A 17,639-nucleotide genomic window follows, 5' to 3' on the forward strand; every position below is an offset into this window, starting at 1 on the left:
AGCTTGCATGAATTGGTACCTAGCAACATATTGTTTTAAGAAACACGGTTTAATTCCAGGCCTTATCACGTTCCTCTTTAAGCTCCCCCAAAATCTTTCTATTGTCTGTGTATGAATAGATGGGTTTGCTGGATCGACAAAGTTCTGGCTGTGATTTATTTGGAAATGCTTGTAACCCAAACTATCTAGCCTATTATATATGGGCCAACAATCGCTATATACAGTTGAACCAGGATGAATGTGGCGTCTGATTAATGGAATCAGTGTGGAAGAATCTCGCCTTTGAATTTCACAACATTCCGATGTCAGAGGTATCAAAAAATTTTTCTTGGAATCCCTTTCCATTCTGCCAAAAAGCCAAATAGTTTTCACAAGTCTCCCCCTGTTATATTTCCTCCTAACCAAGACTGTCTCATCTATTTCAACTGCGATCCCTGGCCCTCCAATTGGTGCTTGGGAATTTTCGACCCAATGAAGGCAGACTTCAGAGCAGAAAGACCTCCAATCAACAGACGTGGCAAGCGATATATCTAAATTGTCCATAACAGCTTGATGCGACCAACCTTCTGTTAAATGATTTATATACAAAAGAATTTTCCATGGGGGTAACCGATTCCACTCCAAAAAGGTGTTCTTAAATATCGAAACCGAAAAACCACATTCTGTTGCCTTTTGTCTTCCACGACGATCCATCTTCCTGCAACGAAATACATGTCCCATTTCGTAGAAATGTGAATTGCCCAACATGCAATTCACTGTGTGTTCTACGAAATGGAACAGATATATTACTGGAAGAATGCGAAAAGACGATTTAAGATCATGATGGGGGTACACTCCAACATGGTGGAATCGTATCTAGACGAATTTCTGTGGAAGGAGCAATAAGGGAAGTGTGGAAAGGAATGTCTTGAAAACATTCTTAAGCACCTTTCCGAACGTTTCACATTCAAGTGAATCAAATGAACTGCAAGAACTGAGATATTCAATTTTCTACTTGCTGTTTGCTTTTTATTTACTTCAATTAATTTGTGTAAAAAAATGATATACATAAAAATTTTTTTAAAAATCTTTGTTTATAAAAAAAAATTTTATTTACTTCGTTTCCAAATATGTATCGCGCATGCACCAATCTATTCATTAGCATATGCGCAAGTTGTAGGATCGATTACTTATGACCAGCTAGCGAGGATGCAGGACTGAGCGTACCGGGACCACTGTTCGCTAGTAGTACCGAAATACTTTGTAATATATATATATATATATATATATATATATATATATATATATATATATATATATATAAATATGGGGAAAAAAAGAAAAATCGCCCCCCACGAATATATACAATCAAGATTTTAAAATCTTGCAATCCCCGCTAACAGTTTTTCAAAAAGATCGCAACCTTCGTACCTTTTGCGCCACATAATTTCACAGAGACCGGAGTCAATCATAGAACTCTGCTTAACACAGGCCCAAGGGCCTTCCATCCGTGGCGACTTTGACTTTGACTTAGACCGAGCACCGTGCTTCTCTGCTTTATGGCGAAATTGATAACCCTCGATCTCCGGAATATGAGAGTAAGATCTCCACAGATCACTAATGACCGTGGTTCCGGGGAGAACCGATTGGCGGATGCATTCTTCGAGTGTGTCGCGATCCCGACATGTTATTGTATAGAGAAAAACCTGCTTGGCCTTGCGACACACTCCTTTATAGACCCACTGGTGGGGCGGCCGACCTCCAAGTCTACATTTCCTCCTCGAGAAGACTGTCTCGTCTATCTCGACAACCTTCCCAGGACCACCTATCTGAACTGGGTTGAAGAGTAAGTCCTCTGCACAGACTTCTCTTAAACAGCTGGTGTAGTCAACAGCTGCAGTGTGACTCACACCCAGCTCTTCATAACAATAACGTATCGTGGTCAGCTTCTTCACCCAAGAATACAAGAAAAGGAGGATAGTTCGCAGAGGAAGCGAGGTGCCTTCCAGCCATGTACCTTTCCTAACAGATAGAGACTGGTCACAGCCTTTCCGTGTGCAGCGCCAGCGAACGCTCCGATCTTTCACTTTGCGTTTCATGAAATGTCTCTTTTTACATCTTTTCTTTGGAGGTATTATACCCTTCTCTGCAAAGAAAGCTACCGCATCCGCTTCGGTCCTAATCGTGTTGAACAAATCCATGAGGCCATGCGGTTTAGTTGCAGCCACAGCCATACTTCCTCAATACAACAGTAGGGGGGAAATGCAAAAGTGCAAAGAGACGATCGAAAAGCAAAAAAAAAAAAAAAAAAAAACCCTACTATGCAACAGACAGCAAACAGAAATAAAATATTAACAGATTGGGGGGAAAATAATCACAAAATTAACATGGGGAAATGTACAAAAGGGGGCGTTCAAAAAACAAGAAAAAATACAAAAAAAAAACGTGTAATATGAAACAGGTAGGAAACAAAAAAGTTAAATAGAACAGTGTTGGAAATAATTACAGGTAGTGAGTAAAAATATCCACATATAAGTTAAAAAAAATATACAGTCAAATTAAAGAACACACCAGAATAATTAATGTGCACGTGGTCGTGTTGCTCTCAGATTACTATCGCAAACAGTAGGATTCTTCATGCGACAACATGGAATAAATTCTAAAGTACACGTGGTTCTGTTGCTCTTTGGTTACTTTCACAAACAGTAGAAGGTATCTTCAGGTATTTGTCGATTTGGTTAGAATAATCCAAATGCGACAACATGAAATAAATTCTAAAATACGAAAGCTTGTGAAAAATGTTGACAGTGTTCAGCGTGAGAAATTACACCAGTATATGAAGTTTCAAACAGTTCAGTTTAAAATATATAATCAAAAATATCTGTGAACCAAATTGAAGAGATTTAAATTACCTCTTGCGCATTTCATTCAGCGAAATAAAGCAATGTTTTTTTCTTTCTCTCTGAGGAAATATATTACTGTAACTCAGCAATGTTGTATAGAAGCAGGATTATACGTTTGTAGAATATCTTTGCAGAGTCTTTCAAACATGATACATATTGATGATTCTTTAAAAGTAAAAAATACTTTTTAGCCAATTTCAGGCGATTTTCTGAAAGAATAGGAAAATAATATAAGACATAGAATATGTTTAAAAGGTACAAATTTACGGTACCAATTAATAGTAGTCACGGTGCGCGCACTCGCGATAGTTAGTCGTGACTAGTCGATCTTTACTTTGTGTTTCTGTTCTACTTTGTTTAAAAAGAATTATTTAGTTTGTGTTTTATTTGTTTCAAATAAAATTATTTACTTTGCTAGATAGTCGTTGTAGGATCGAGTAGTCACGACTAGCAAGCGCAGATGCGCGTACCGGGACCACGCTTCTTAAATAGTACCCAAATTTACAATTGTTTTGATAAATTGTAGACGTAAACCTTAAATTATAAATGAATGAGATACAGTAATTATAATAGCGACCCCTGGATATTAAATCCTTAACAAAACTCTATCACCCTCTCTCAAACATATATATATATATATATATATTTTATCTAGTTTCAGCTCACGAGCTGTGGCCATGCTGGGGCACCGCCATTAATGTGAAGTTTTCACGGCGAAGGTAAAGAATACGCACACCTGGTGTTTAGGAACACGACGAAAACGGGTTGTGCGTTTTCTTTACCCCTGCAAATTGAAACACGATGGGGAGGGGTCAACGGAATCCAGAGATTTATTTAAGGAATGGATAACAGCTCTCATACGAAAGAAAGAAAGATAATAACTAGGCCTAACTTCGGTATAAGTACCGGATATATTTCAAGAACGTGTTTTTTTTTTATATGGAGGGTTTAGGGTTTAGGAGGAAAGGGTTTGTGTTATCTTCAGAAATGTACACAAAGTCACGTGTGTACCTATACCGAAGGTTCGCCAATAATTACATTATTGTGTACCAAAATGCATGCAAATAAAGATAATTATGTGTTGGAGTGATGCAACAAAAAAAAAAAAAAAGGGTTAATACTCACTAATAATCAGACGCCCTTACTCGCCAAAAAGGGTTACGGGTGCGTTTTCTTTACCCCTGCAAACTGTAACACGATGGGGAATTAACACGTTGTGCAAATGGTGATTTGTCACGGTTAATTTTAAGTGATATGTGTGTCTAGAAGGAAAAATATCAGCCTCTCGCTACATGTGGTTAACGAACACTGGGACGGAGTAAAAATGACGGATTAACTCGTCAACGTCAAAACAGCAACTAAAGTTGACCTCTCCGGTTTTGGCGCTAGTTGCTATGTGTATCCTTCCGCCGCAAGCTACAAGTGAGCGGAGTAACGTACCCTTGTACGAAATAGTTCGATGCCAGTGTACATAAGTATAACCAAAACTGCAATGGAATATCTAAAAGAAAGAAGGCTGTGACCATGTATTTTTGTCTTTGTTTAGTGAGATAATTTCTCTTGCACATTTCATTCAGTAAAATAAAAGTTTTTTTTTCCTTCCAGAGGAAATATTTTACTGGGCCAAAATAATTCTATAATTTTATACACACGCTTTCCGTACGTATACGGAAAGCGTGTGTATAAAATAATAGAATTATTTTGTATGCTAATTGTTTAAATTATTTTCCATTGCTTTAGTTTTTTTTTACACGCGTAACAATTAAATTAATTTAACAATTAAGAAAAAAAAAATTTAGGGTTAGGGTTAGTTACAGGTTGTTGTCTCAGTTTTAGACGCAGCAAATGATTTTAGCTCAAAAGAGAGCATAGGATTGGTTAAAATTCGAAAAATTAAACTACGTTAAACAAACAAATTACAATTTTCTCAAGAAAGCCAAGTGAAAATAATGTTTTCTTTTGACACATATAGGCACAGGAGTGGCTGTTTGGTAAGTAGCTTGCTAACCAACCACATGGTTCCGGGTTCAGTCCCACTGCATGGCATCTTGGGCAAGTGTCTTTTGCTATAGCCCCGGGCCGACCAATGCCTTGTGAGTGGATTTGGTAGACAGAAACTGAAAGAAGCCTGTCGTATATATGTATATATATATATATATAAGTGTGTGTGAATATGTTTGTGTGTCTGTGTTTGTTCCCCTAGCATTGCTTGACAACCGATGCTGGTGTGTTTACGTCCCCGCCACTTAGCGGTTTGGCAAAAGAGACCGACAGAATAAGTACTGGGCTTACAAAGAATCGGGGTCGATTTGCTTGACTAAAGGCGGTGCTCCAGCATGGCTGCAGTCAAATGACTGAAACAAGTAAAAGAGTAAAGAGTAAAATTCTCCCAGTATACGAAGTTTTAAAGTGTTTAGTTAACAAGAAATTTTGTTGAAATCTGGCCTTCAAAAGGAAAAGATCCCTTTTCGGTTTCACCAGCAGTTTTTAAAAATAATATCCACGTAACTAAAAAATTTTAAACTTCGTATACAGGTAGAATGTGGGTACTACTAGTAAATACTGGTCCCGGTGCGCGCACACGCGCTAGCTAGTTGTAGGTAGTTGATCCTACAACGACTTTTGCGTATGCAAGGAAGTTGATTGGCGCATGCAGAATAAAATAAAAGAATTTTTTAAAGAAAGTGAATAAATTATTTTTTAAAACAATGTATATGATTTTTTTACACAAATCAAATAAAAAGCAAAGTAAATAATTTTTTAAACTTTTAATTTTCTTTTATAAACAAACTAAGATTTTTTTTTTGAAAAGTGTATATAATTTTTTTTACACAAATCAAACAAAGTAAATATAAAGCAAATAGCAAATAAAAAAATTGAATATCTCACAGTTCTTGCAATTCGTTCGAAAATGCCACCAAACAAAAAAATAAAATGTTGAAGTTCATTTGAGTTCCTCGAATGTGAACCATTCTGAACACACACGCATGCATTTATACATATACACATGGATACAAATTAAATTAGAGATAAAACCACAATTAGGCAAATCAAACAGTGAAAAACATAAACCAAAACATAGAAATAAAATTAATTAATATTAATTAATATAATTTACAAAATATATAAAATATAAATTTCAGAATATAATTATAATTTAAAGTTAAAAATTTAAAATTATTAATTTATATTTATAAATTTATATATATATATATATATATTTATTTTTTATTTATAAATATAAATTAATAATTTTTAATTTAAATTTAAATAATTTAAATTTTGAATTTTATATTTTATATATTATATTAATTAATTTTATTTCTATGTTTTTCACTGTTTGATTTGCCTAATAGTGGTTTTATCTCTATTTGTATTTATACTGTAAAATTAGATTTAATCCTAAATCTAATTTTTCCCTGTAAGTTTGGATTTACTCCCTAATATTATTATTATATATATATATATTTCTTTACTACCCACAAGGGGCTAAACACAGAGGGGACAAACAAGGACAGACAAACGGATTAAGTCGATTATATCGACCCCAGTGCGTAACTGGTACTTAATTTATCGACCCCGAAAGGATGAAAGGCAAAGTCGACCTCGGCGGAATTTGAACTCAGAACGTAACGGCAGACGAAATACGGCTACGCATTTCGCCCGACGTGCTAACATTTCTGCCAGCTCACCGCCTATTATATATATATAACATATATATACACACATACACATGTGCATGTGTATACATATATGTGTTCTCTTACATGATGGTTGTGATTGTGCATCGACATCAAATGAGCAGTTGTTAGTTTCCAGTCTGCATAAAATATGTCCTTGCTTGGAAACAGGTGAGGATTGGTGACAGGGAAGGCATCCAGCTGCAGAAAAATCTCCATCAATGAATTCCATCTGATCCATTGAAGCATGGAAAAATGAATTTTAAATGATGATGATTATCATCATCATACTGATATGCAAAAAACAGTTTGATAGTATTTATTCAGCATTACATGTGTTTCATTACCTAATAGGAATTACAAACTTTTAGACAAAGAGAAAACATGTAAAATATCTCCTATAAGAAATTCTTCCTATATACATATAGGAGTGGCTGTGTGGTAAGTAGCTTGTTTACCAACCACATGGTTCCGGGTTCAGTCCCACTGTGTGGCATCTTGGGCAAGTGTCTTCTGCTATAGCCCCAGGCCGACCAATGCCTTGTGAGTGGATTTGGTAGACGGAAGCTGAAAGAAGCCTGTCGTATATATGTATATGTATATATGTATGTGTGTGTGTGTGTGTGTTTGTCCCCCTAGCATTGCTTGACAACCGATGCTGGTGTGTTTACATCCCCGTCACTTAGCGGTTCGGCAAAAGAGACCGATAGAATAAGTACTGGGCTTACAAAGAATAAGTCCCGGGGGTCGACTTGTTCGAGTAAAGGCGGTGCTCCAGCATGGCCACAGTCAAATGACTGAAAAAAGTAAAAGAGTAAAAGAGAGAGACGTGTGTGTGTGTGTGTGTGTGTGTGTGTGTATGCACAAGTGAGTGTATCCTTGTCCAGATATTATGTGATGTCCGTAAATGGCCATCATGACCGTCATACTTGTGCAGTTGTTCATTTCCAGTCCTCTGCGTAAAATATGTCTCACCAGGGAAAATATTTCCTTGCTTGGAAACAGGTGAGGATTGGTGACAAGAAAGGGTACCCAGCCCAGGAAAATCTCCATCAATGAATTCCATCTGATCCATTGAAGCATGGAAAAGCGAATTTTAAATGATGATGATTATCATCATTGTAGTGATATGGTTCCTCTTCTGTATGAATGCAGTTATGTTTTAATAATTGATCATTTTCATAGATTGATTTAGCACGAATTAGGTTATGGTCATATCTTTCATAATAATAAGACTGTGTATAATTAATACACCATTTTGAAGGAATGATTAACTCTTTCGTTACTGTATTTATTTTGAGATGCTCTGTGTTTCTTCCAATTATTTTAAATATAACAAAGAATTTAGTAAAATAATATCGTTATCATTAAGCTAGTGTTAGGAACATAAATTGTGACTAAAATTTGGTGGAAGATTTGAATTCAAAACTTATGAAAACAAAACATTTACACTAAAAAGCCAGAGCCGGTTTCAGTCAGGTTGGTAACGAAAGGGTTAAGCTCTGATATCAGACCGTTATGGTTTCTCCTCTGTATGAATATGTTTGTATTCAGTCAAGATGCTCTGAAGAGAGAATGATTTACCACAGATATCACAAAGAAATGGTCTCTCCTCTGTATGAACATGGTTGTGTACAGTTAATTGTTGGTTTGTAGAGAATGCCTTGCCACAGATATCACTCTGGTATGGTTTCTCACCTACATGAACATACCTGTGCATAACTAATTGTTTGTTTTGAGAGAATGATTTACCACAGATATCACAATGATATGGTGTTTCTCTTGTGTGTATAAGTTTGTGTGCAGTTAAATGGTATTTTCGACAGAATGATTTACTGCAGATATCACACTGATATGGTTTCTCACCTGTATGAATCCGTTTGTGTGTAGTTAAGGTACTGCCAGCAGAGAATGATTTACCACAGATATCACAGTGATAAGGTTTTTCCCCTGTATGAACCCTTTTGTGCGTAGTTAAGCTACTGTCAACAGAGAATGATTTACCACAGATATCACAGTGATAAGGTTTTTCCCCTGTATGAACCCTTTTGTGCGCAGTTAAGCTACTGCTAACAGAGAATGATTTACCACAGATATCACAGTGATAAGGTTTCTCTCCTGTATGAACCCTTTTGTGTATAGTTAAGCTGTTGCTTTTAGAGAAAGATTTACCACAGATATCACAGTGATAAGGTTTCTCTCCTGTATGAATACGCTTGTGTTTAGTTAAGCTGTTGCTTTTAGAGAAAGATTTACCACAGATATCACAGTGATAAGGTTTCTCTCCTGTATGAATACGCTTGTGTTTAGTTAAGCTTTTGCTTTTAGAGAAAGATTTACCACAGATATCACAGTGATATGGTTTTTTTCCTGTATGAATACGTTTGTGTCGAGTGAAGCTACTGTCAACAGAAAATGATTTTCCACAGATATCACAGTGATAAGGTTTTTCCCCTGTATGAATACGTTTATGTACAGTTAAATAGATATTTCGAGAGAATGATTTACCACAGATATCACAGTGATATGGTTTCTCTCCTGTGTGAATGTATTTGTGAGTAGTTACCTCACTTCTTTCATAGAATGATTTATCACAAATGTCACACTGATATGGTTTGTCTCCTGTATGACTACGTTTATGTACTGTTAAATAGATATTTTGAGAGAATGATTTATTGCAGATATCACAGTGATATATTTTCTCTCTCGTATCAATTTGTTTATGACTGAATAATTCTGAATCTTGACAGACTGATTTATCACAGGTATCATGGTGATTTTGTTTCTCATCTGTATGAATGCATTTGTGTCTAGTGAGTTCACCTTTTTCTGAAAATGACTCTTCGCAGATGTCACAGTCATATGATGATTTTTCCAATTCTTCCGACATCTCTTCAAGAAAAATTTAATGAATCCTTCAAGTTTACGCGTCAATAACTTTTCAAAAATATTTCTCCTCTCACCAAAATTTATGGATATTTTGCTTCTTTTTGCTTTAATAGTTAATTCCAAACAAATATCACTTCTCTTATATTTCTTCTAAATGTGATCAATGCCAATATTTAAAAATGTTGCAAATACTCTTTGGAAATCTATCAAAGAATATTTAAAAGAGAAAATTATCTCTTGCACATTTCAGACACGGAAGTAAAGAAATGCTTTCTCTCTCTCTCAGAGGAAATATTTTACTGTAATTCAGCAATGTTTTATAGAAACAGGATTATACGTTTGTAGAATATCTTTGCAGAGTCTTTCAAACATGATACATATTGATGATTCTTTAAAAGTAAAAAATACTTTTTAGCCAATTTCATGTGATTTTCTGAAAGAATAGAAAAAAAATATAAGACACAGAATATATTTTAAATAATCTGAATATTGTTTCTGAAAATTATCTCCATTCACTTTGTGCATAGAAAAGATAAATTTGCTGCTTCAATTCTCCAGAATAACATTTGTTAAAGGACTTATACACATAAACATCAATCCTTAACCATCAGAAAGATTAGAAATACAGCCAAAATTTAAAATATCTAGGTGAAATGAAATAGGATCATGGAAAACCAGCCGAACGTGGCCGTTGCCAGCGCCGCTCCGGTGGCACATAAAAAGCACCATCCGATTGTGGCCATTACCAGCCTTGTTTGGACCCCGTGCCGGTGGCCATTTGAGAGCCTCGACTGGCACCTGTGCAGGTGGCATGTAAAAAGCACCCACAACACTCACGGAGTGGTTGGCATTAGGAAGGGCATCCAGCCGTAGAAACACTGCCAGATCAGACTGGGCCTGGCGCAGACTTCTGGCTTCCCAGACCCCAGTTGAACTGTCCAACCCATGCTAGCATGGAAAATGGACGTTAAACGATGATGATGATGATGATGATGATGAAAAATGACACATGATATGAAATTAACGAAACGTAACTAATTCTTAAAACTCAACATAGAATATTCTTTATAGCTCCTTCATTAATTTGTTGGGGTGGCTGTCTTCGAGATATATTTATTCACCATGCAGTTAAAGGATAGAAATTATTGATATTAGTCTTTACTCATTTTGTACCAGTTTAGACATATTTTGAAAACTGAAAATTATCAAATTAGACTTTATCGTAGGAAGAAATTGACTTGAAATCCAACAGAGGAAGCAATTTCAATTGTTAATCACCAAAAATTATCCAGACATTTTTATTGGCAATCTCAATTACAATTGGGTGAAAGTTGAGGAAAAGCTTTTTGAAAAAAGGAAAGGACATTTATAGGCGTAGGAGTGGCTGTGTGGTAAGTAGCTTGCTTACGAACCACATAATTCTGGGTTCAGTCCCACTGCGAGGCACCTTGGGCAAATGTCTTCTACTATAGCTTCGGGCCAATCAAAGCCTTGTGAGTGGATTTGGTAGACGGAAACTGAAAGAAGCCCGTCGTATATATGTATATATATATATATGCGTGTGTGTATTTGTGTCCCCCCCTAGCATTGCTTGTCAACCGATGCTGGTGTGTTTACGTCCCCGTTACTTAGCGGTTCGGCAAAAGAGACCGATAGAATAAGTACTGGGCTTACAAAAGAATAAGTCCCGGGGTCGAGTTGCTCGATTAAAGGCGGTGCTCCAGCATGGCCGCAGTCAAATGACTGAAACAAGTAAAAGAGAGTAAAAGAGTATATGTATATATATATATATGTATGTATGTGTTTGTGTGTCTGTGTCTGTCCTCCTAGCATTGCTTGACAACCAATGCTGGTGTGTTTACATCCCCGCCACTTAGCGGTTCGGCAAAAGAGACCGATAGAATAAGTAGTAGGCTTACAAAGAATAAGTCCTGAGGTTGATTTGCTCGACTAAAGGTGGTGCTCCAGCATGGCCACAGTCACATGACTGAAACAAGTAAAAGACAGACCAAAGCTGTCCGAGTTTTCGACCAACAATTATTCTGAAATTTAGTTCCTGGACACTTCTAGAAATGTCCAAAAGTAGATTCTCCCTCTCTCTTTTACATGTTTCAGTCATTTGACTGCGGCCATGCTGGAGCACCGCCTTTAGTCGAGCAAATCGACCCTGGCACTTTTTCTTTTGTAAGCCCAGTACTTATTCTATCGGTCTCTTTTTGCCGAAATGCTAAGTGACGGGGGCGTAAACACACCAGCATCGGTTGTCAAGCAATGCTAGGGGGACAAACACAGACACACAAACATACATATATACGACAGGCTTCTTTCAGTTTCCGTCCACCAAATCCACTCACAAGGCATTGGTCGGCCAGAGGCTATAGCAGAAGACACTTGCCAAAGATGCCACGCAGTGGGACTGAACCTGGAACCATGTGGTTGGTTAGCAAGCTACTTACCACACAGCCACTCCTGCGCCTATAATTATAAAATTTCCGATATTTTTTCAGTGACATTTAAACTGTAACCGGAGGCTTTGGTCACTCACATCTGCATGCCTCGTAGTGTTGAATTATTTTTCACACTCATTAAATAGACATTGCATTAGCCATATTCTCCATCATGACCTTAAGTCATTTACCTAAATTCTTCTTAAAGTGGTTTGAAGAATTAAAGAAATTTAACACTTGTCATTCGTCTCGACGAATAAATTCTTAGAGGAAAAGAAATTAGAATAAATTTATGCCTTCTCAAAGGTTTAAGTAGACCAAGGGAGAGCACTCCTGTAACATTTCTACTTCAACTATTGAAATTGAATTTGGTTTGCAAGATTCTTTATATGAGTTCGTGTGTTGAAGCATATTCTGTTGTGTCTGGGGAGAGTCATTTTTTTTTTGTGTCTTATTATTTAACACACTCACCGGTAAAATTTCCACTTATTTCTTATTTTTATTTCCTAAAATTTTCGTTGCATCTTGCAACCTTTTCAAGAGTCAGGACTATTGAAAAAGTTGCAAGACGCAACGAAAAGGCGATCTTTCGTCTCTAGTAGACCTTTCCGTCGATTTCCGTAAAAAATTTTTTTTTTTTTTACATATGGGCTTGCGGGAACTTTTGAAGTAATATACATACATATACACATATACCGAGTAAAAAATTTCAGTTATCTCTTTCTTTCACACACACTAACAGAAGCACTTCACTTACACAACATACTGTCTGTCTCTCACACCCCATCAAACACACACACACACATGTACATCAATGCTTCACATGCACGGTAACTTCAAAAGAACTTCCCTCGTCATACAATCGCTTTCTCTTAGTCTCTTTCGCTCTCATTACTTCAAAAGTTCCCGCAAGCCCATATGTAAAAAAAAAAAAATTTTTTACGGAAATCGACGGAAAGGTCTACTAGAGACGAAAGATTTCCCAAAGGCGATGTTCGCCAGGGTCAGATATGTATGCATGTAGAGGTCTATGTGTAAGGCTGAACAAGGAATTAAAAAGAATAAAAAAAGGTTTTAAGGAACTTGCCAACCAAATAGTTTTACTTTTCCGGGACCGAAAACGACGGATTGCCATTTTTATTTGTTGTATTGTCAAAAATCAATCCTCCTGTTAATTAATATTGCTACGTAGTTATTTAGTAATCCAAGGCGGCTAGGAGCTGGCAGAAACGTTAGCACGCCGGGCGAAATGCGTAGTCGTATTTCGTCTGCCCTTTACGTTCTGAGTTCAAATTCCGCCGAGGTCGACTTTGCCTTTCATCCTTTCGGGGTGGATAAATTAAGTATCAGTTACGTACTGGGGTCGATATAATCTACTTAACCCGTTCGTTTGTCCTTGTTTGTCCCCTCTGTGTGTGTAGCAAAGAAATAGGTATTTCGTCTGCCGTTATGTTCTGAGTTCAAATTCCGCCGAGATCGACTTTGCATTTCATCTTTTCGGGGTGGATAAATTAAGTACCAGTTACGCACTGGGATCGATAGAATCTACTTAATCTGTTCGTCCTCTCTGTGTTTAGCCCCTTGTGGGTAATCAAGAAATAGGTATTTCGTCGGCCCTTTACGTTCTGAGTTCAAATTCCGCCGAGATCGACTATGCCTTTCATCCTTTCGGGGTGGATAAATTAAGTACCAGTTACGTACTGTGGTCGATAGAATCTACTTAATTCGTTCGTCTGTCCTTGTTTGTCCCCTCTATGTTTAGCCCCTTGTGGGCAATAAAGAAATATATTTAGTAATCCATATCAATTGCACCACTGTTTCCTTTGTAGTGGTTAGGTGTGTATGTAAACCGATTCATAATTGAAAAGAATTTACTTACAGGGTTTGATTCGTTATGGGTACACTACATACAAAATACATTTGTGGGTGTCATATCAGGAATTAATATGTTGGTGTGTGTGCGTTGTTCATTTGAAACAGTAGTCGATCGGTCTCTGCCAAAACCTTCTGTAGGTGGACTGTCTCGTCTGTCTACCTGCCTCTGCTGTTTGTACCTAAATAGGTCGGCGCTTGTCCAGCTGAACTTCACATGACCGGCTGAGGTCGCAGGTCAAAGACAGATGATCAATCAGTTTTTGTCAGGACAAAGCAAACCTTTTTTCGCGCCTATTAATCGTCGGCAGAATCGTTAGCACGCCGGGCGAAATGCGTAGCCGTATTTCGGCTGTCGTTACGTTGTGAGTTCAAATTCCGCCAAGGTCGACTTTGCCTTTCATCCTTTCCGTAAATTAAGTACCAGTTACGCTCTGGGGGAAGGGGTCTATGTAATCGACTTAATACCTATGTCTCTCCTTGTTTGTCCCCTCTGTGTTTAGCCCCTTGTGGGTAATAAATAAATAGGTTTGGACGACCGAGAATTCTTGGATTCGGTTTCGAATCAAGGCTTGGAGAAGGAAGTGTTAGTTCTTACACCTTGAATCTTTCTGCTTATGCTATCCCCAATTTCAAATATTTCCGTTTTCGACTCTCAAACCAGATAAAAACTTGTCATACCAATCCGCTAAAATGACTTTATACTCTTTTACTTGTTTCAGTCATTTGACTGCGGCCATGCTGGAGCACCGTCTTTAGTCGAGCATATCGACCCCAGGACTTATTCTTTGTAAGCCTAGTACTTATTCTATTGGTCTCTTTTTGCTGAACCCCGGGGTCGTAAACACAACAGCATCGGTTGTCAAGCGATGTTGGGGGGGGGGGGACAAACACAGACACACACACACGCACATACATATATACGACGGGCTTCTTTCAGTTTCCATTTACCAAATCCACTCACAATGCTTTGGTTGGCCCGAGGCTATAGTAGAAGACACTTGATCAAGGTACCACGCAGTGGGACAGAACCCAGAACCATGTGGTTCGTAAGCAAGCTACTTACCACAGCCACTCCTACGCATATATTCACATTTTCCAAGATAAATTCACGATTTTCTTACTACATGAACACTTTATACTAATTTACTCACTCTTCTCTACACTTCTTTCACAGTTTATCTTTAAAAGCACGGCGCATTTTCGATGAAATTGGGGAGTGTATGAAATTATCTTGGGTTATGCGAAACCCCGAAACGAAAACAAAATATCGTTCATAATTTCTGTTTCATTTTATAAATAATATGAATTTTTAATACTTAAGAAGAGTGGTCTCGGTGCGCGCACTCGCGCAAGCTAGTCGATCCTACGACTACCTGGCAAAGTAAATAAAACACTAAATAAATAATTTTTTAAAAACAAAGTAAATAAAACACACAAACACAAGGTAAATAATTAAAAAAAAAAATACAAAAACACAAAGGATCGACTAGCTAGTGCGGGTGCACGAGTGCGCGCACCGGGACCACTCTTCTTAAGTAGTACCTGTTTTTTCTTTTTTTAATTAAAGTTAGCAAAATATTGATTTCAAATGTCGGCAAAGGCTCACAATTTTGAGGGAGAGGTGAGTCAATTACACACCCCCACCTGTGTTCACCTTATTTTATTGATTCCGAAAGGAAAAAGTTGAACTTGGCGGGATTTGAAATCAAATCATAAACACAGACGGAATATTGCTGAGTATTTTTGCCCAGCTTGCGAACGATTCTGCCAGCTCGCTACCTTAAAGTTATCTAAATACTATATTACATTTTTATAACAGACTTACCGCATGATCTTCACGTCTGCTCTCTCTCTCGCTCGCTTTCTGAAATTCAGGTCTCGCTGCATCGACGTAGCGATACGGAGGGGAGGTAAATCTAGTTTTACCAAAACTACTGTTAAGGACGTAAGGGGCCACACGATAGCGCCTGTTTTTAATCTGATGTTTTTTTTATAGTGCACCACTCGTTGGGGTTAGGGTTAGGGTTACACAGAAAACGGGGGGGGCTACGGATTTCTTCCCTCACTTACACAAGGGCCGCTTGGTAAAACTAGATTACCTCCCCTTTAGATGCGTCGGGACCTCTGTAATTAAATAGTACCAAAACTACTAATGGTTCTAAAAATAAAATGAGATCACATCAGGCTCAGGGAGGTCATCTCTCTCTCTCTATATATATATATATGCATTGGCTGTGTGATAAGTAGCTTGTTTACCAACTGCATGGTTCCAAGTTCAGTCCCACTGCGTGGCACCTTGGGCAAGTGTCTTCTACTATAGCCTCGGGCCGACCAAAGCCTTGTGAGTGGATTTGGTAGATGGAAACTGAAAGAAGCCCGTCGTATATATGTATATATATATATATATATGTATATATATATATATGTGTGTGTGTGTATGTCCCCCTAGCATTGCTTGATAACCGATGCTGGTGTGTTTACGTCCCCGTCACTTAGTGGTTCGGCAAAAGAGACCGATAGAATAAGTACTGGGCTTACAAAGAATAAGTCCCGGGGTCGAGTTGCTTGATTACAGGTGGTGCTCCAGCATGGCCGCAGTCAAATGACTGAAACAAGAAAAAGAGTAAAAGAGAGAGCCTCGTCTGGCACCTGTGTCGGTGGCACATAAAAAACACCATCCGAGCGTGGCCGTCTGCCAGCCTCGTCTGGTACCTGTGTCGGTGGCACATAAAAAACACCATCCGAGCATGGCCGTCTGCCAGCCTCGTCTGGCACCTGTGTCGGTGGCACATAAAATCACCCACTACACTCTCGGAGTGGTTGGCGTTAGGAAGGGCATCCAGCTGTAGAAACACTGCCACATCTGACTGGCCTGGTGCAGCCTTCGGGCTTCCCAGACCCCAGTTGAACCGTCCAACCCATGCTAGCATGGAAAGCGGACGTTAAACGATGATGATGATGATGATGATGATATGTAGATACACATACATATCTATCTATCTATATATATTTTTTTTTCTTGGGACCATAAGTTACTAAAGATATCACAATGATATCTTTCCTGTGCAAATGTGTTTGTGTTTAGATAAGTGACAATTTTCAGAGAATGATTTTATGCGTGTATATACTGTATATACTTGTGGATAGGTCACACCCTTAGTTTGGGATTATCGAAGTAGGTATTTGTAGTTTACTTACAGATAGGTTGTAGTATAATCTGGGGTATTACTCGGCCCTTTTTTTAACATAAATATAACTAATATTTGTTAAGTATTATCAAATACTCTTTTACTTGTTTCAGTCATGTGACTGCGGCCATGCTGGAGCACCGCCTCTAGTCGAGAAAATCGACCCCGGGACTTATTCTTTGTAAGCCCAGTACTTATTCTATTGGTCTCTTTTGCCAAACCGCTAAGTGACGGGGACGTAAACACACCAGCATCAGTTGTCAAGCAATGTTAGGGGGACAAACACATACATATATATATATACATATATACGACAGGCTTCTTTCAGTTTCCGTCTACCAAATCCACTCATAAGGCTTTGGTCGGCCCGAGGCTATAGTAGAAGACATTTGCCCAAGGTGCCATGCAGTGGGACTGAACCCGGAACCATATGGTTGGTGAGCAAGCTACATACCACACAGCCACTCCTACGCCTATATATATATATATATTGCAAGTTATGGATGATTCTTTTATGACTTCATTGCTTTCAGGCTTAGCTTAAGGTATTTTCGCGCCTGACAGGACAAAATGCGTCTGAATAAACATTGCCTGACAGCAAAATAGAGACTCGGACATTGCTTAGAAAATATTTTTCATTTTCAACCTCGTATATAGTACGCACTAGGGATTTTGACC

General features: G+C 37.9%; 2 protein-coding genes across 3 annotated transcripts; both read right to left on the reverse strand.

Moving 5' to 3' along the window:
* Positions 1-1,063: 1,063 nt before the first annotated feature.
* On the reverse strand, positions 1,064-4,344 carry LOC115225578. Of its 2 annotated transcripts, XM_036514447.1 has the most exons (3): positions 4,008-4,344; positions 1,517-3,091; positions 1,064-1,486 (listed from the first exon to the last, which is right to left on the reverse strand). In XM_036514447.1, exons 2-3 carry the CDS (start codon positions 2,211-2,213, stop codon positions 1,356-1,358), a joined length of 828 nt encoding a protein of 275 aa, XP_036370340.1. In that variant the 5' UTR covers positions 2,214-3,091; positions 4,008-4,344; the 3' UTR covers positions 1,064-1,355. The 2 variants fall into 2 exon arrangements, with proteins under 2 accessions (XP_036370340.1, XP_036370339.1); XM_036514446.1 differs by having other exon boundaries at positions 1,064-3,091; positions 4,008-4,341.
* Positions 4,345-8,078: 3,734 nt separating this feature from the next.
* On the reverse strand, positions 8,079-9,452 carry LOC115225580 (zinc finger protein 239-like). Its single transcript, XM_036514477.1, has 4 exons — positions 9,326-9,452; positions 9,129-9,205; positions 8,387-9,032; positions 8,079-8,260 (listed from the first exon to the last, which is right to left on the reverse strand). Exons 1-4 carry the CDS (start codon positions 9,450-9,452, stop codon positions 8,079-8,081), a joined length of 1,032 nt encoding a protein of 343 aa, XP_036370370.1.
* Between the last annotated feature and the right edge of the window lie 8,187 nt (positions 9,453-17,639).

This window comes from Octopus sinensis, linkage group LG28 (assembly GCF_006345805.1).
Source record: "Octopus sinensis linkage group LG28, ASM634580v1, whole genome shotgun sequence".
Classification (NCBI taxonomy): Eukaryota; Metazoa; Mollusca; class Cephalopoda; order Octopoda; family Octopodidae; genus Octopus; species Octopus sinensis.